Consider the following 20,328-nt stretch of genomic DNA (forward strand, 5'->3'; position numbering starts at 1 on the left):
TGTAACTTAAATTCGAATCTTGTATCAATACAAACACATATATCCACTGATTGCCTATACCTTATACCACCCGTATTATGTGATGCACTGTCCAGGTCATGCAAATTTTCTGCAATTTTAAAAAGGTTTCTGATTAGTATGATGTCCACATCCATTTCATAGGAAATACTATGCTAAACAATTTCACCTTGACCTGAAGAGCCACCATTACTGTGTAAAATACAATGCGTAGGAATGGACGACATATCTTTAGAAAATACCCGTGGGGAGTTCAGGATACAGTGTCTGGTTCCCTTATGTAAAATTCCCAGCACACTGGCATACAGAGGTGCTCAATACATGTTTAGTTATAATCTCTATGCTGATTAAAATCTGCGTGCTGGTTAACGATTAGAACAATCTGGTTCTTAATTTTCATTTACAGGCATCGTAACTCTACGGTTTCCACATAATAACCAATGAGGACGATAACAACGGGAGTGAACAAGAAGGCAAGGGAATACAGGGTACAAGCTTCAGAGGAGCCAGAGAGTGGAGGTTTCTCGTTGTTTTGTGGCTATTGAAGGTGACATGAGATGACAGAAGGGACAGTCTTTTGGTAGTTTAAGTTATCAAACAAATTTACAATGTTGCTAGAAAATGAGAAGACATAGGGAAATATTCCAAATTTACCATAATTCGGGCGGATCCCGAAGGAACTAGATTATAACTGCCAACAGATGAAACCTCTACCATGGAACAGATCCCTAAAACATTTGCGGGTGTACGAAAACTAGAGTCATAAAAATCCTATCAGTCTTGGGGCGCCTGGGTGGCGCAGTCGGTTAAGCGTCCGACTTCAGCCAGGTCACGATCTTGCGGTCCGTGAGTTCGAGCCCCGCGTCAGGCTCTGGGCTGATGGCTCAGAGCCTGTAGCCTGTTTCAGATTCTGTGTCTCCCTCTGTCTCTGCCCCACCCCTGTTCATGCTCTGTCTCTCTCTGTCCCAAAAATAAATAAACGTTGAAAAAAAAAATTTTTTTTTAAAAATCCTATCAGTCTTTACAACCTACTTCTAATTCTCTTTTTTATCAAGATATTTGTAAGTGAGTTCTGCAGGAAGACAGAACCATTGCATTTCGGCACTGAGGGCCTCTCAGACATCACTGAGGCTGAACACTAAGACTCAGAACTAGTTAGGTGATCCCTGCCTGACTACTAACACAGCTACCTGGCAAACAGATGTTAAACGAATAAGCACTCTATCTTCACTTGGGTCTCTCCACCCCAAACTATTCCTTCATATACCTCAGTGCTGTTATAGCCAGCCAGAAATTTCTGGCATTTAAATGATCAGTTGACTAACGCTACCTGGGCAGTATATATAGAAGAGCTATATTTGTTCTGTGGACTTATTATTCCCTTAACTGCTTTAAAAATATAATCGATAGTTTGTAAGAACCACCCAGGAATCTCCTTTTCTTCCCAAGCTGCTTTAACTGTATTTTGTGCAAGTTCTGAAGTAGAATGTCCATCTGATAGAAATGCAGAAGGACTGCCCAGAATTAACTGCAGTGAACAAACCACAAAATGTCTCTAAAAACATCCCATGAATAAAATGTGAAGGCTTGACAATCTAAAACTGCCTTGGGTCAACTTTAACTTTCGCTTGTGAAATTTGTCATTTTGCATGCTTTTTGGAAAAAAAGGTGAATACATAGAAGCTCTACATTTTGACCAGTTATAGCATTTTTAAAAATAGTAAGTTCCTGCTACTCCCAAGAAGTATACCCACTTCCCTGGAATGATTCCAATGCTGCATTTAAGTAGGACTTATTTTATAAATTTCAAACTGTCTTTCCTTAATTACACAATAGACTTCTGTAATAAACTTCAACCATATCATTTTTAAACAAAAAGTAAACCAGATGTTTGGTACTTACATGCAAAATTGAGCTCCCCTTGTGAAACCAAATTAAATTAAAATGAACTCCGGAGTGGAGCTAGGCCCCGATGAAAACAACAACAAACACAAGCCAACAAAAAAACATGATGTTGTTTTGTGGCTTGTTGGTCTTGGTCACTTACCTATTTTTCCTTATATCTGGGAAAACATACCCTCCCTTTCCCACACCCCACTGTTTTATCCAAATTAGCATATGTATTTGGATTTTGTTTAAAAAAAAAAAAAAGAGGCAATGGGGTACCTGGGTGGCTCAGTTGGTTGAGCCCCCGACTTCAGCTCAGGTCATGATCTTGCGTTCATGAGTTCAAGTCCTGCATTGGGTTCTGTGCTGACAGCTCAGAGCCCAAAGCCTGCTTCAGATTCTGGGTCTCCCTCTCTCTCTGCTCCTCCCCCCACCTCTGCTCTGTCTCCCTCCCTCTCAAAAATAAACAAACGTTTAAAAAATACATTAAAAAAAAGAGGCGAAAACCCCTAAAATTTCAACATGTCACTTAAAGAGTCAAAAATCAATGTCCACCATATGGTAGGCACTGTTTTAAATGCTTCACATATATGGAACCTCTTAGTTCTCACACACATAAAAAAGCTTCTTTCTCCCACTATACTACCATCCCCAGTGTACAGACAGAGTTGAAGCCGACAGAGATTAAGTAACTCAGTCAAGGTCTGTCGGTGGCAGAGCTTGGATTCACATTCAGGAAGGATGATTCCAAAGTCTGTTCTCTTTACCATGGAGCCAGAATCACACTTTGATTCAAAACCACTACTGGGAAATACAAGAAATCCATTCACATTGGTCAAATTCAAGGTCACTTTATTTGCTGGTCATTTTTCAAATTAAAAATTTTTCATCTCTTTAAGGGAATCCAATAATATGAACCTTATTCTGATGTGACAATCTAGCTGAAGAGAGGTCTCTCTCTCAACATGCACACCCACCCCACCCGTCATCAGTGCTGCTTAAGGCAATCGTGTTTCAGTCAAGAGGACCTTGATGTAGCAGTGAGATGACGACTGGCTCAGCTACTCCAAAGCTCTGCTCCCAACAGAACTGGGACATCCCAGCACCTTGACCTCCATTCCACTCTCTGACCATTAACACTGTAAAATACCTACTGATGACAACCAAAGTTCTCTCGCATCTGACATCAAATTAAAAAGGGACCTAAGAATTCCGGGGAAAGAAAAGATGGGCTATGTTTAAAGAAGTACTCCATGTTTATCCAAAACCTACAAGATACTCACTTTGTCACCTAAAATTTCAAACCCTAACCTCATCTAGAAAATTTAGCTAGTCTGACAGAGCAAGAACCAAGACAAGAACACATACCTGAAGGCCGGATCATTTAAGCATTACCTTCCTGTCATGTCTCCTTTGTGAAAGAAGATGTGAGTGGTCAGAACACTTGGCATCAAGGATTCAAGCTTCTTCATTCAATTTTTAGAATTCCCTAACGTATAACAAATCTATTCACCTGGTCTAAAGACTTGACAATTCGTTAATAAACAGCTTACCTGATTGTACGATAACCACTGTCTGGGTTACACAGGTGTTGCCTTTTATTACTCTGGCTATTTATGTCAACAACTGTTTAATCTTGAAGAACAATTTTCTAGTAACACTGATTACTCATCACCTTGAAACAGGGGTTTATTTTCCTTTTATATACAGGAGTATAAGTCAAGACCAACATTTCAAAGCCAGCACCAAAAACAAACACTTCTGTCTACAATACAGTTTACTGATAGAACTCATTCAACTACATTTGACTCCCTTTTCATTTTTATCCTAAGAGGGAGAGTATAGAGATTTACGTTAGCATGAGATATAATTTTAAGATGTTACTACCATCTTATTCTCCAAAAAGTTAAAATTAACAAATTTATAGTTCTCCCAGAGGAAATTAATTTAATGAGCCCAGGCCATTCTGACACTAAAGGAAGAAAAAAAAAAATTCTAAAAGAAATGACTACATACAAGAAAACAACCATTTCCTTCTTAATCTACTTTTAGATATTTAAAGGTAATGAAAAAAATTAATCCCTGATTCTTAGTTGCAAAGCACCGCTGTGATCTAGACATATGGAATTATGTATGTGAGAAAATATATTTAAGAACAAAACCACATACACTGTGGTACCTGTTCAAATGTTTATGCACAACAAAAAGAAGTAGGTGCTCACTATATTGTACACCTGAAACTAATATAACACCACTGTATGTCAACTGTACAGGAATTAAAATTATAAAAAAGAAGCAGGTACACTGTTTTTCTTAGCACACTCTCAAAATTTCTATACCTTTTGATTCTATGCCTCAAACAGAGTAAAGAATGAGACCACAGTCACTGAACCAAAAGAACACTTCCTGAAACCTCCACATAAAGTTTACAGACAAATCAAGATCATTAACTAAGTATTGACTTAAACATCCTAAAATCAGGGACTTAGGCTGACACACTGGTTTCTGCTGATGTTTTTACCAACACAGTGCTCTACAGCATTCTTCAACCAACAGCGAACCTGGAGGCAGGATTTTCCCATCACAGAGAGCACGACTATATTTGGAATAACGTCTGGATGAAGATTTTTAAACACCTAACAAGTCCAAAATAGACTTTCCAGGTTTTCAAGAGGTTGAAGTATTTCCCCACATGATACAATCTATTAAAATGCAAATGTAGAAAAGAAATAAAAGGAAAATATTTCCAGCAAAGACCTTGATTTTCTGACAGCTTTCCATTTAACCATGGTGTTTAGATGAACTTCCATTCAAAGTGTCCTTGAACCTTTGGACCTTGCTGTCTTTTTTCTAGATGTTAAAGAGTGTCCACCTAAATGAGAGGGAAATTTCTAAAAGGATGATCCTGGTTACCAAGAATGAGAATACCCAACAGATCATGGCTCATGTCATGACAACATTCTCAGGGAGAAAGCTGCCGTTGCTTATGTCCTACCCACAGTCCAAGCTTTGTAACACACTTCTAAAAGTCCAAAGAGAAGTTATGTGTAGATACTCATTAAAGGACGACTTCCTTCTTTCCCTGACGCACTTTGTGGAGATGAGCTCTGACACCCGGATGGTTCCTGACGGGTCAGGATAGGTGAGTATCATCAAGAGCCTGCTTAGATGCCGGGCAGGGTTTGCTATAAGCTTAGAGGTCATTACCTCAAATACATCGCTTTCTTTTGTTTCCTAAATTGCTCTCACTCTCCAACTGGTATGATTTCATTTTGAAACAATCTGTCCTGAAATTCCAACAAAACAGTTTATGAAAAAGAAATATACCCCTGGGCTACGTGTATGCATGTTGTGTGTACATGTGAATTGAGATACCTGCCCTACAGCTACATTAAATCTCTGAGTCTCTATCTTTTCTACATAGAATCATCGAATACTGATACTGGATGGGTTTTTTTGTTTTGTTTTACAAACAATCCACTGTCTGCAGATATTTCAGTTTGCAAATGCCTTGAAAACAGGGGCTTTTTGTCCCAGTGCTTGGGGACCACAACTTACAACCAGGAGAGGACCAGTAAAAATGCCTGAGGAGTGAAAAGGCCTCCCTCTTTTCACCTGTGAAACCTGAGGCCAGGAGTGAAGGGACCGTCATAGCTACTCCAAAGCTACATGGCAGCAGAACAAGGTCTTTGCCACATCTCAACCTACATCTCAACTCCCCACTCAGTAACAGTTTAAAACGTCCACTGATGTTTTAAAATAAATGAACTCGCGGGTGCCTGGGTGGCTCAGTCGGTTAAGCATCCGACTTCAGGTCAGGTCATGATCTCACAGTTCATCAGTTTGAGCCCTACACTGGGCTCTGTGCACTGACAGTGCGTGCAGGGCCTGATTGGGATTCTCTCTCTCTCCACTCCCCCTACCTACCCTCCCCACTTGAGCTCTCTCTCTCTAAATAAAAAAAATAATAAGTAAATAAAATGAATTATTTTTCTTTACCTCTTAAGAACATGTAGTTTATAAGGTAAAATTATCAAGTACCAAATATTTAACCCATGTAAGTTCTAACATTTTTCTTCAATGCACAACTAAACCCCAAGGAAATGCACTGGGTATTTGACGGTTTCCTTTCCCTGACTGGTAAGTAACAGAAATTGGAACTTTGTAGAGTGTAGCTCCATGAACCACAGCTTCCAAAGAACCAATGTATATGGTTTCCTCTTCATGCCATCACATACCAGAAACAAAGACTACCATAAATAATCTATTGCAAACTCTACTTTGGAAAATAAATAGGGAAGGGTTCAATTTAACGTGAACACTGAGCGCAAAGACAAAAAGGCTCTAATTCTATTTCAACACTCTCAAGTTGCATTGTTCTTAAAGGGCGTGGCACAGAGAGATGCAAATACACTCCTGAAACCATCCCCTCTTCTATGGAGCCAACAAATACTAATCAGCTATTAGTGTCCCATCCTGGCTTCAGAGGCTTTTGCAATAACATAACAGATATGCTCCACGAGGTCTGAGAGCCCAAGGCTAAGAGAAGAGACAGGCAGTCAACACATAATTACCTAAATTATAATTTAACCACAATTGGGACAAGTACTATAGAAATGTGGTTTAAAACATAACCAAATTTTAAACTTATATGAACGAAAATGTCACAGGCTCAATAGTGTAAACATCAGGGTTTGGTTTTTTTTTCCATTTTCTTCATGTCAAAATAAATAATAATGTTTAAAATAAGGGGGTTAGGGAAGAAATGATAACAGAAGATGAAGATGAAAATCAAAGTTCACACCACAGCATCGTTAAGAGAGCTCCAAAATCAAATGGTTGAGGGGAAACAACTAACCGTTTGCAAAACCATAGGGGATTTCAACCCAGCAAATTTCTATCTACTCCCACCCCATGTCAGAAGACTATGCTTTCTATATGCTTATCAATATTTAGTTGTGTGAAATCTGACCCAGAAATACTATTCCAGTTTGAAATGGTTGTACAAAAGCAATAAACTGTGTCATAAAGATACTTTGATGCATTTTCTAACTGTCACAAAGAGCTACAAAGTTGAAGTAATTATCTGTGTGTGATGGGGGGGGGGCTTTAAATAACAGTAATCTGAATTACTGTAAATCACACACCCCATAAGGTAATGCCAAATTACTGGGCACACTCACACCAGACAGTGGGACACACTAGTGAAGTCCTCAGTACCAAAGACTGCCTAGCTCCAAGTTGACTAAGGTTGAGACGACAAATATGAAATCAATAAAAACCGAGAGTTTAGGGGTATTATCATAGCCACAAATATTAAGAGTGAAGTGGAGAACTTACATATTAAGATACATATATCACTTAATATGTACTCTATTAGGAAATGAAAGAACACAAGTTAAATGTCGTACTTAGAAATTCCTGAGATATTACATGACTACCACTTTGAACAAGGCACAAGCTTCCCGAATCTTATCTTATTAACATTTTATTGGACAACCACAAACAGTGCTTTCTCGGTTAGTAAGTTGTCAGTATTTCCATGTAGGATTATTACAGAGAAAAACCAGGAATAAGAGTAATCAGAACATTCTAGTAGATTAAAAATGTATACCAAAATGGTGCAATATTTACCAGCTCTGGACAAGAGCTATAATAATCACCCTTATAGAGATTACTGACAAAATAACAATAGTAATCAAATATATGTAACTATGTAACTATTTAAACTCGTAACAAAGGCTTTTATGATACTATTAGCAGTAAATGAGCAACTCCCATAAAATATGACTTAATATCACCATGATAAGAGTTTAAGTACATATAACCATTGTTATGTGAAAAAACATTATTTTTAATGTGTGACAACCTGACAGGATTTAATTACCACACCTACTTCAAACTATTAGCTGCTTCATTCAAACCTGAAAAAACAATATTTATATGTAGCTATTGAGAATCACTATGATTGAGGCAATCTTTTGTGTTATTCCCTTTATAGTCACTTGCATTTGTTATTATTAACAAGGAAAAAAGAAAGGGGAAATGTGTGTTTCTGTTTTGCAACAAAGCTTTTTCTGATGATGACTAACTTCTTCCTTTGAACACAAAAAGCCTCTTTAACTAATGTACATATAAATATGTTCTCTACAATGTGCACCAAGCAAGGAAAGGGAAAAAAAAAACAACAAAAAACACAAGCCTGTAGGACTTAAGCCAGAATTAAAAGCAACCTAAGCAAGATGAATACATGAAAGCTGTCAGGATGGATGTTATTCTTACTCCCAATTTCTTACAGCTCATCTGCTCTCAAGAAAGAAAAACCATAGTTTCTTTTAACCATATCCACACAACAGATCTCACTTGAAAGGAAACACAGCCAGTGATTTGGCATGAATGGGCACATTCCCAATTTTCCAGCATCACTCCTGAATATTTATGTCGGTGACGAATGAGGACACCGGTAAAATATTTTAACACGAAGTCTTGCCTTGTAAATCGTCTCGATGCTGTGTCAAAACAACACCTACCATAAATCAGAAGTTTTAGGACCAGTGTTTCCTGTTCTAACATGCTACCTGCTCAGCAGAATCACTTGTGTGGACAGGCACAGATGAGTCTGTGCTAAGCAGAGCCACCTCCCCTCCTAACTTACATAGCTATAATTTCACAGGCCTATTATCGTCGAGGTAATTTTGACGGTGCTGAGATATTATACTTGTTAAAAATATGCATTTAGCACTAACTCCAGTGGTCATTTGAACTGGATAAACAGAGAGATATCCCTACAATTATCTTTCTTCTCTACTGATGACTCTTTTTTCTAGCAAGGCAGCAGTACTGTGACAACTGATTTTATAAACAGTACAGCAAGTTTTTCTGACAGTCCAAAAAGCTCACCGTGGTGCTTTCAGTTCACTTTTTACTTCTCCACAAGTTATTTATGAACAACGTGTAAGGGATGCTGAGGAGTCCCTTTCAAGGTTGAAGAAACAAAACAATAGTTCAAACCTCTCCCAGCCTCCTGCTCCACCACCCTCAGCTCCTTACTCACGCATATCCCAATTCAGGAGTTTAGATGTGCGAAGTCATCTACATGTGGGCAAATTAGAAATCCTAACCCTTTGGGGTGCCTGGGTGGCTCAGTCGGTTAGGCAGCCGACTTCAGCTCAGGTCATTATCTCAGGGTCTGTGGGTTTGAGCCCTACGTGGGGCTCTGCGCTGACCAGCTCGGAACCTGAAGTCTGCTTCCGATTCTGTGTGTCCCTCTCTCTCTGCCTCTCTCCTGCTTGCCCTCTGTCTCTTTCTCAAATAATAAACATTAAGGGAAAAAAAAGAAAAGAAACCCTATCCCTTTGAGCAATTCCAGATTTTTGATTGGGGGGTACACAAATATGTCTCTCAGTTCCATACGTTAATGAGCACAAGAAACTTCCATCGGAAAAAAATAAAATTGACAAAAGAGGTTAGTCCATTTGCTTTTCTCCTTTTATAGTACTCTGGCCCTAACTTAATCTGTAAGGAAAAAATAACGATATGCATTTGTACTTATCTTATACCGGATGCCTAAATAAGTGAACACACACACACCACTGCAGGATAACCAGTCACGTGAGGTGAACACAAAGGCCACAACCCAGTATTAACTTTGCACTTTCCTGAGAGAATAAACAAACACCAGTATCTCCTGACATCGGTGGCCCACTTTCTTAAAGCCGAATTAACACACTGAAAGCAAATAAACAAATTATTTATCTGGAATCCATTACAGTCAGTTCATTCAGCCAAGTGTTAGGTCACTATTATTAGGCATGAAGAAACAGAACAACTATCCACTCATCTTGTTTCCAAAGTGAAGGGTGAAATTCTAGATAACCTCTACCCATTCTGCTCGTGTGGAAGGGAACTGAAGAAACTGCCTGGTCATATTTTCCCCTAAACTCATGTTTGACTCCGGTCATACAGGCAGCCATATTCTGCCCACAGGGATTAAAATATACCCAGTCAAGATGTCAGCGGCTACCCATTCCAAGTACTATTCCAGTTCAGAAATCCACATAACCTTGTGTGAAACGCCAGATATTCTGGGACAACACTGTGAATAATTCTTTAATAAAGAGTCTAATGTCTCAAACATAATAAACTACAGCAATGATTTAAAATTCTGCACTAATACTATAAAACACAAGACTCCAGCTATAAAAAAATGGAATTTCTAAGCTTTAAAAAAAAAAAATAGGTTTTTGCAATAAGGTGCCCTTACAGTATATCCCTGAAATAATATAGATCATGCTGCCCTCTTGTGCCAGACGTAAAAAATAAAACAAATTCAGGAAAACATGGTTTATGCTGAATATAGACATAATCTTCTAATTTCTGAATTGCTTCCCTGTATTCCCTGCGCGTTAAGATCTGATAGAACAGAAAGGACGGAAGACAAATGTTGATCATGGAAGAGGCAGGTGTGGCCCTCAGTACAGGAACACACACAGACCACATCTAAACAGGCGCTACTCAACTCAAGTTGTTGCAATCAGAATGTGCGGAAAATGCCGGGACAGCTGAAAACGTGCAGCCCTTTAACAGACGCACAATACGGTCACCAAAATACACTGAGAAGGGAAGGATAAAAATAAAGGAAGGAAAAAAGAGGAAAAGAAAAGTAGCTTTTTGCCCTTCTAAGACAACACACTTAGCTGACTGAAATTTTACCCAGTTTAAGACTGATTGGGTTATGAAAAAAATCAGTGGGTAAAACAGTACTGCATTATATAAGCAAATAAGTTAACTCCGTGCAACCATACATGGGTTCAAAATGAAGAGAAACTTAGTCGTGAAGCCTGGAAAGATGGCGCCTTCTTAAAAACCAGAGCTCTGGAGTGCTTAAAGAGCAGCCAGAGAGACTTAGCCAGCAAGAAGGAACATGCACTGTCCGGGTTCACCTTGTCCTTCTCCCTAAATCCAAGTCAGAGAACCTGGGACTTTTGGGCCAGGGCAAGGGGCAGCCAGTGTTTCAGGACCCTTCACCGAAGGCCTGGTTCTCTGCACAAGGTCAAAGGATCTCCCACTGATTAACAAAATGGGAGAAGCAGGAAAAGGGAATCAGCCCATCTGGGGTGGAAACACCCACGAACAAATGTAAAAAGAGACTTCCACAATCTGGATTGGGTTCACTGGGAATATTCCAGCACAAGCGGGAACTGAAGGTGGCTACGGAAGAGAACCCTGGCAGACAGCTGCAAATCCAAGCCAGGCTGTAGTGTGTGCAGATGCCGTTGCCACCCGGGGCCTCACTTGCGGGAGACTACACCCTTCCCCTCCTTCCCATCCCCTCTTTTCCAAACTCCGAGATGCTGTCAGGACCACGAACTCTTAGGAAACTTACTGACATCTCCCTGAGAAGGTGCTCTGGATAACTAAGTACTGAGAAGAGAATGATATGCTTCCTGGATTCTCCATGCTGCTCGGAGGGCACTCTAACTCGGAGTGGGATCACTGGGCACAGATGTTTAACTTAAAAATCAAGCCTGCCTAGGGGTGCCTGGCTCACTCAGTTGGTTGAATGTCTGACTCTTGGTCTTGGCTCAGGTCATGATCTCACGGTTCAGGAGTTTGAGCCTTGTGTTGGGCTCTGAGCTGACAGTGAGAGCCTGCTTGGGATTCTCTCTCTCCCTCTCTCTCTGCCCCTCACCTCCCTCCCTCCCTCCCTCCCTCTCTCTCTCTCTCTCTCAATAAACTTTAAAAAAAATGATGCCTACCCTTCTACTATAGAGGGGAATTGCTTTTTTAATATCATAGAACCATTAAAATATAGATACGATCCATGATGTTCCCTATGAAGCACAGCTTTGGTGTGTTCTTCCCATTGGTTTAAAAACTATAAAAATGATATCCAAATGGAAATTTAAAATCTACCACTTAAAATACTTTTCTAATTAAAAAAAAATTTTTTTTAATCTATCACTAAAAACAGTAAATAATTCATGCCCTCTGAACATTCTGGACAAACTGGGCCTGTCTTTGGAGTGCTTATTTGGGTTTCTATTTTCTTGAAGGAAAAGAAGCCCTGTTAACAGATCCAGGAGGGGGAGAGCAAGATAAACACTAGTGTGTGGCTCTAAGATTAGCGACCTTGAAGATTTAGACTCGGTCCCAAATCCTTGAGTAATAAATAAATCAGCATATGGAGAAGCCTACAGGTCTTGAACAGGAAGAACCTGGTTAACTGTGGCCATGAGCATTCAGAGGCTGTGATAACAGAAACGCAGTCCCACTTAATGCTCTCAACTTTATGACCACAGTTTTCAAATTAACTGGCAAAGTGCGGCAACTTCCCGGCTGTCAGATGCGTGCGCCCTCCAGTCTCCTGACCGCGGCTGTAACAAGACTACAGATGAGTTGGGGCCTCTTCAGATCACCGTTCCTGTGCTCTGCACCCGGCCTGCGCTAAACAAACGTGCTGAATAAACAGCCCCAAATGCTTTCCTGAACAGTCTTATTTAATCCTCACGACAGCCTTGTGAAGCAGGAAGGGCAGCTGGCATTTCCATTTCACAGGTGAGGAAGTTCCGAGACGCCATGCGTCACTGTGGCCAAGAGTCATTAGGTGCTGACCACGGGCCAAGCACTGCTCTAGCCTGTGTGAATGTACCGATCTGCTTTATTCCCACACTGCCTGGATAAGGGAGGTACCAAGAGTATCCCCATTCTACAGCTAAGAATGCTGAGGCACAGAGAAATTAAGTAACTAGCACCTGAGTACTCACAGAACCATAACCAGCTACTATGATCAGCTAGCACAGGTGTGAGCCCAGGCAGCCAGATCCACAGTCCACACTTCTAACCAGGACAACATCCCGCTTTGAGAGTCACCTGCCCAGCGATATGTACACCTGTGGCCTGGGTCACACGGCTAGCTAACAGCCAGGCCAAGCCTACTCCTGTGCTCTCTCCAGCCTCCCTCCCTGCCTGGATGGGTCCCCTCAATCCTCTCCTGCATCAACCAAGCCGCCCTAGGCCTGAACGGTGGGAGCACGTGTTGATGAACAAACTCTTCCTGGGGACCCAGGTCAGGAGGCCACCCCCAGCAGCAAGACATGTCAAAGACCTCAGGGTGGGGCATCAACCACTCAGACACCCTCCAGGTGTGCTCACGTTGAGGAACTTATGTGCGACGTGCCACAAAGCCTCCAATTATGGAAACAAAAGTCCACTTTAAAGCTAGAGTGAGGAGCTTCTATCGAAGAGGATGTGTACACTTCAATCTTGGGTTTTAATTAATTTTTCATTACAATTTTAGGTACACCTTCAAGTCCAGGATGACCTAGTTTAATGCCACACGATGCAGTCAATGTTCTGGCAACTGGTCAACAACATTTAAACGCTCCTGCATCCAACGAAGGGTGTTTCATATGCCCCACAACAAACAGATTCCTAAACCTGTTTATTTTCCACACGCACGTAAATCGGAATAGAAGCTTGCATGCACCTGGGGTGCCTAGGTGGCTCAGTCAGTTAAGCGTCTGACTTCAGCTCAGATCATGATCTCCAGATTCAAGAGTTCGAGCCCCACATCGGGCTCTGTGCTAACAGCTCAGAGCCTGGAGCCTGCTTCAGATTCTGTGTCTCCCTCGCTCTCTGCCCCTCCCCCACTAGCACTCAGCCTCTCTCTCTCTCCCAAAAACAAATAAACATTTAAAAAAACTAAAAAAAAAAGAAAGAAGCTCGTATGCACCCCACATTCAGATTTTGTCAGGTAGTAGAAAACTGTCAGTGAAGCTTTTTGTGGACAATGAATCAACACACACAGCGATTTCTTCCAAGCGTCTCCTCCATTCTCAATGCTGAAACGTGATCAGACACAAATGGTGTCAACGAGGCAGATTTACAAAGAAACCTGGTGTCTGACTTACCTATTGGGTTCCTGTCAAAGAACAACACTGGAGCTCTCAAAATGGACTCAAACATTTTGTTGTGCAAAGCTTGTGAGGAATTAACAAGGACGTAGAATACCAACAGAGATCTCGCTATGCCAAAAAGCACAGTAGCCACAGTTAAACCTGAAATAAAGAAACATCACTCAGAGCACAACATCCCCACCTTTTCTTTGGCCAAGCCATAGCATGGCAGTTCTGTGTCAAAAGACATGTGGCTTCTGTAAGAGTGCAATGCATTTGCAAGATACTTTTATAAAGAAGTATATCATTTACTTTTCTCTCATTAAATAGGAAATGTAAAAGAAAATCAGGTGTAAATGATAATTTCATACTAGGCTTTCCTGATTCAATTACAAGTTCTATTAAAACCAAAGAAGAAAAAGATAATTACAAAAACTCGTTGATCTTCCCTTCTCCACATTTCAAGTTTTGCTACTGTATTTACACATCTCATAATCTAAAACTTCGGTATGCTCTCACACCAGCATGTGAGTTAACAGGGAACAAGGGAAATGATGGGCCATTTCCTTGTAGAAAATGCCCAAGTGGCTTTAAAGAATATGAAAATACCATATTAAGTTGCAAGTAGAAAATCTCTCAACGGAAGTGCAAGAAAATACAAATTATACATTAGCATGAAATAACCTCGGTGAGCAACTAATCTCCAACACCAAGCATTTTATACAAACACAAAGCCTTTTTAAATGAACACAACTGATTTAAATTATAGATTTTTGTCAATGGCATAAATGAGTACCTATGATGGGCATAAAAATCAACATCATTTTCCTATCATCTCCTGAACTCCCCATGCTAAAGAGAGTTGGGAGATAACTTCTGTGAGTAATACTCCATCAAGTCCATTTTTACACCTCACATGACACATCACTGTTGTCTCCACTCTGAAAGCTGCTCAGAGTCCTAACTGCCATCCAGAGGCGTTTTCCTGAGGCCCCCATCCTGCCTGGCTGTGCAGCAGAACGGCTCCTCCCTCCCCCTCCCCGCCACCGGGCCTCTCACAGCCCACCCGTGTGGAAGGGAAACAGCTCATGTATTCAGGGTTCTTTAGCAAGTGATCAACGAAATAAATAACCACATTTCAGTGAGTAGGTTTTCACAAAGATCGCTCGCTCTATCTTTGCGGAAAGCTTGTATGAGCGTTTCCGGCAAGAATATTTAAAATTTCAGATGAGGATTTCCTTTAAAAAGTATGTAATGCCACATATATTCTAAGCACTCTTGTGAAAGCAGAGCGCTGTGTTAATATTAGTCTGGCAAGCCAAATGTTAAATTAATCACACAGTTGGGGACGCGATAACATTGTGATCTCAAGGTACGAGAGAGAAGGAATCCTAATTCCCAGACACTGGATTTTTCCCTGCTCAGCTTCTCTCTTAAGTCATTAGTGAGGCCCAGGAGATGAGCAGGACAGGGAAGGGAGCTTTGCATACCTGTGAGGGAATAATGCTTTTATGTGGGGGAACCTCGCTGCCAGAGGATTTCATCCAAGTTCAATAAAAGCCAGGGTTTATTCAGACAGAATTGGAACAATCCGAAGCACAGGGTGGGGATCCGTTTCTAATCCCCTTGCCCATCCAAATAATGATATAAGATTTAGCTAAAGCAACCTATTAGAATAGACAATAGCCACATATTTCCAGTGGCTGATTTTCTGAATGCTCAATCCTGGTTTAACTTCCAAAATCCAGTACAGAGCAAATTAAGAGTCTTCATTCAACCTCTTTCTTCTGGTAGATTTTAAAAATAATTATTCTAATTAATTCACAGAGTAAATGCGACTCAGACTCTTAATCTGTTAAGACATTACTGAATTACTCCTGGAAGCCCTAGTTACTCACACAGGCTCATTGTAAGCACCTCAGACTCCCGGATAATAAACTGAATGATTAAACTTTACCTGAATAAATTCCTAAGTACCAGTGAAGATCGAGCTTCTCAGTGACATTTTCTTTTCCATTTACCGTGACATTCAGGGCACTTTGTTCATTTGTCCTGTGAAAAAGGGGGGAAAAAAATATTAAGCTATTGACAGAATTTAGATGACTACAAAAAGAAAAAAATTAACCTCAATTTGGGAGACATGTTTTATGCTGGAAAGGATCCCAAGCATGCAGGGCCCCATGTACATCCTCTTTATACAAATTCAACTTGCATCGTGACACTTTCAGTTCTCAGAACTGTCTGTGTATAGACACTGAGGGTCAGATGTGGGAAGAGACCGGGGGAGGGTCACACTCCACCAGCAAGAACTTCAATGTCTCTTTTGCTCTAGAGAAACTAAGGGAGGATTAGGACAGGAGGCCCAACAAACCCGACTCTGTGGGAAAGAGAGGCTGCCTGCCAATTTGGGGGCACCTCATATCAGACCGGAAACAACTCACCAATAGGAGAGCCACCAGTCCTGGAGAACGTAGGCAACCTAGCACGAAGAAATAAACATAAATATCAAGCATCGCCTAGCACCTCAACTCTCTCACTCCCCCAAAAGGAACGTTGAAAGGCTCTGGAAATCAGACACGATTCTTTCAGCTCAGGTCTGAGCCAAACCCCACATCCCAGGTAACAACACCTCAAGTAAGTGCATGTTACATTTTAAAATCTTTGAAAGAGGGGCGCCTGGGTGGGTCAGTAGGTTAAGCGTCCGACTTTGGCTCAGGTCATGATCTCATGGCTCATGGGTTCAAGCCCTGCATCGGGCTCTGTGCTGACAGCTCTGAGCCTGGGGCCTGCTTCGGATTCTGTGTCTCCCTCTCTCTCTCTGCCCCTCACCCACTCATGCTCGGTCTCTCTCCCTCTCAAAAATAAACATTAAAAAAAAAAAAAAATTAAATCTTTGAAACACATCCTTCTTCTTCTAGAAGCTCTCTAAGAGCACACACAACACAGTAAACATCAAGTTATTTTGTTCCCCAAGATAGCATGTTTCAATGCAAATCCAAGTGGACTGAGTGATACGGTAACAGTGGCGTAAATATATACAGTAGAAGTCACACTGTAAACATCAAGCTGAGGCCACAAGACAAAATGAGTGTCCTTACTTACCTGAGCAGCGATGTTTAGTAGAATAAGGAAAATGATGATGAACCAGTGAGCACCGGCTGTGAAGTAACTCTTGTAGGCCTTAAGACCAACTTTTCCTTCTGAGCGCCTCTCCTCTGACACTGTAACCTGTAGATTCTCAGTCTGGCAAGGGGAAAAAAGCAGCGAGAGATGAACCTTAACACCATACTCCCAAAACTTTGAAAGGTCAATGGTGTGCTCCGCTGGCAAAGCCATGAGAAAACAGACACATCTTACACGCCGAGAGTGCAAAATAGTACAAGTCCTGCAGAGAAGGGTATAGAAGTATCTAGATGAACCACATATGCGTTCACCCTTCGGCCCAGCCATCCCACTTCTAGGAATGTATCCGCAAAAAGGAAATACTGTTTGTACGAGGTTACTCACTACTGCGTGATTTTGTTTGAAGCAGAACATAACCATATCCAGCACGTGTACAACATACCCAATTCAAGTATAAATGCAGAAGCTTATTCCACGGTAATATACAAAATGATATGGATATCTCTGTAGATTATTTGTGCCACTAAATGATGGGAACATAAAACATAGTAGGAGCTCAAAATATTATCCAAATACCGTAAACGGAGTTCAAACAACAAGAGGGAGAGTTTGGACAGCAATGGATAACACGTGGTCTGAATTTTTTTGGTTCCTGAATTTCAAAGATTATTCTTCAGTCTGGAATGTGAGGGACTAATCCAAACCCTTACCAGAATCATCCAGGTCCCTAGATTTGGACTGTGAGAGTTTGGACATTGAGGACTACCTGTGCATATTTTTAAGGGAGATCTAGTATATTTCTGCACTTCTATCCGGAGAACTGAGAATGCATTGTAGACTCACATAAGCCAAAGATGTCCTTGGCTGCAAATGTCCATCGATGGATGAATGGATAAAGAAGATGTGGTATACATATACAATGGAATATTACTCGGCAATCAAAAAGAATGAAATCTTGCCACTTGCAACTACGTGGATCAAACTAGAGGATATTATACTAAGTGAAATTAGTGAGTCAGGGAAAGACAAAAATCATGATTTTACTCATATGACGACGTTAAGAGACAAAACAGATGAACATAAGGGAAGGGAAACAAAACTAATACAAAAACAGGGAGGGGGACAAAACAGAAGAGATTCATAAATATGGAGAACAAACTGAGGGTTACTGGAGGGGTTGTGGGAAGGGGGATGGGCTAAATGGGTCAGGGGCACTAAAGAATCTACTCCTGAAATCATTGTTGCACTATATGCTAACTAATTTGGATGTAAAGTTAAAAAAATAAATAAAATTAAAAATTAAAATAAATAAAATGTAAAAAAAAAAAAAAAAGATGTCCTTGGCTGTATGCTGGCCTCTATGGTTTCAAAGATGGATAAGATGTGGTTCTTGAACTTGTGTAAGAAAGGAAGATGGGAGCTAACTCTAAAGTGTCTGCTATGTGCCAGACCCTTCACACATGCTACTTCTGGCCTCTCACCAACCATCGGAAAATGGGGCAAAATAATACCAAAGGTCACATGCAGCAGCAGAACATTCCACCACATAGGAAAAGTAGCTGACTTAACATGGACCACAGCAGGACTCAGTTGGAGGAGACTTCAAATTAAATGTCTGGATGCAAAAGGGTAGCCTGGGGCCTCCAGAGCAAGGAAGATTTACCTATGGTAAGTTCAAGAGCCCTACCAGCAGCATGAGCCACCGACCCCCAGGAATTTATAGCAGTCCACCCACTACTGAGCCCCGCAAGCTCCTCCTCCGTCCAACACCCAAAGGAGAACCCTAATCAGGCTTGCTCCCTTCATTCTACATTAATTCTACCCATTACATGCAACAAGGCCTTGGAACCTCAGAATCTACTCTGGGACAAATGAAGGTGTCAGGGACGGAGCAGACTCAAGATGCATGAGGACACAAGAGCAGACACAACCAGGCCGTGCTGCAAGAGGAAAACTCACATTCTGGCCCTCTGGACGGCCATCTTTCAGTGAGGGCCTGGAAGACTGCTGAGACCAAAGAGAAGACTCCGAGAAGCTCCGATTCTTCAGAGCGGGAGATCCTGGAGCTGGACTCTGGTCAGCCTCCTCATTTTCCTTCTTTAAAAGAGAACCGAAATCCACCCCAGATTTCAGAAACTCAGTGTAAGTCCCCTTCTGCACCATTTTGCCCTAAAATAAAAATAAAAGAATTTGATGGTTCATTTACATTTGATAACATTAAACTAATGCTAATCAAAAATACTTAACTGGTCTCACATTACAATTTTCGTAAGAAAATTATCTTTAGGTGAATTCTGGTTAACACATCTCATTCAATTCAACTGGACACAGAATGGAGCGTTCCGTTCTCAGTCAAATCCTATGGTAGGTGCTGGGGGTCATATAAGAAATGTGTAACTCAGGGTGCCTGGGTGGCTCAGTCGGTTAAGCATCAGACTCTTGATTTCGGCCCAGGTCATGATCTCACAGTCTGTGCACAATCAAGCCCGCATCTGGCTCCACTCTATGAGCACAGAGCCTGCTTGGGATTCTCTCTCTCCTTCTCTCTCTGCCACTCCCCCACTCACACACACACTCACACACACACACACACTCTCTGTCTCTGTCTCTGTCTCTCTCTCCCTCTCCCTCTCAAAATTAAGTAAATAAACTTTAACAACAACAGGAAAAAAAAGTGTAACTACCACAGGCATTTAAAGCAGCAAAAAGATCAAAATAACACCAGCATTCTTCACAGAGCTATAACAAACAATCCTAAAATTTATATAGGACAGCGGTGCCTAGGTGGCTCAGTTGGTTAAGCATCCGACTTTGGCTCAGGTCACGATCTCACAGTTCACAGGTTCGAGCTCCACATCAGGCTCTGTGCTGACAGCTGGGAACCTGGAGCTTGCTTCGGATTCTGTGTCTCCCTCTCTCTGCCCCTCCACCACTCATGCTTGGTCTCTCAAAAATAAACAACTCAGGGGCGCCTGGGTGGCTCAGTCAGTTAAGCGTCCGACTTCAGCTCAGGTCACGATCTCACTGTGAGTTCGAGCCCACGTCGGGCTCTGTGCTGACTGCTCAGAGCCTGGAGCCTGTTTCGGATTCTGTGTCTCCCTCTCTCTCTGACCCTCCCCCGTTCATGCTCTCTCTCTGTCTCAAAAATAAATAAACGGTAAAAAAAAAAATTTTTTTTTAAATAAATAAATAAAAATAAACAACTCACCCAGCGGAGCTCACTGGTGGACAAACGGTTTGCTCTGACAGTAGTAAAGTTGGGAGTAATGTCTTCAGAAAAAAACAGTAAGGGGACCCCGAAACATCCAGACTCTGGCTAAACAGGCTGTTGGTTCTATATTCATAACCCCGCCAACGCTGGGATTTTACCTGATTCCATCAACCCCTCTGCACATGAAACTAA

The 20,328-nt window shown here is 41.3% G+C and overlaps 1 protein-coding gene across 1 annotated transcript in view; it reads right to left on the bottom strand.

The window, feature by feature from the left end:
* ABCC4 (ATP binding cassette subfamily C member 4) overlaps positions 1–20,328 on the bottom strand; it is a 264,370-nt gene that overhangs the window by 121,632 nt on the left and 122,410 nt on the right. Inside the window, exons 15-19 of the mRNA XM_043581644.1 lie at positions 18,885–19,094; positions 16,905–17,045; positions 16,244–16,281; positions 15,760–15,854; positions 13,818–13,964 (exon numbers count right to left, since the gene is read on the bottom strand). Coding sequence (XP_043437579.1) covers positions 13,818–13,964; positions 15,760–15,854; positions 16,244–16,281; positions 16,905–17,045; positions 18,885–19,094 — 631 coding nt within the window. The remainder of the gene's footprint in view (positions 1–13,817; positions 13,965–15,759; positions 15,855–16,243; positions 16,282–16,904; positions 17,046–18,884; positions 19,095–20,328) is intronic.

This window comes from Prionailurus bengalensis, chromosome A1 (genome assembly GCF_016509475.1).
Source record: "Prionailurus bengalensis isolate Pbe53 chromosome A1, Fcat_Pben_1.1_paternal_pri, whole genome shotgun sequence".
NCBI lineage: Eukaryota > Metazoa > Chordata > Mammalia > Carnivora > Felidae > Prionailurus > Prionailurus bengalensis.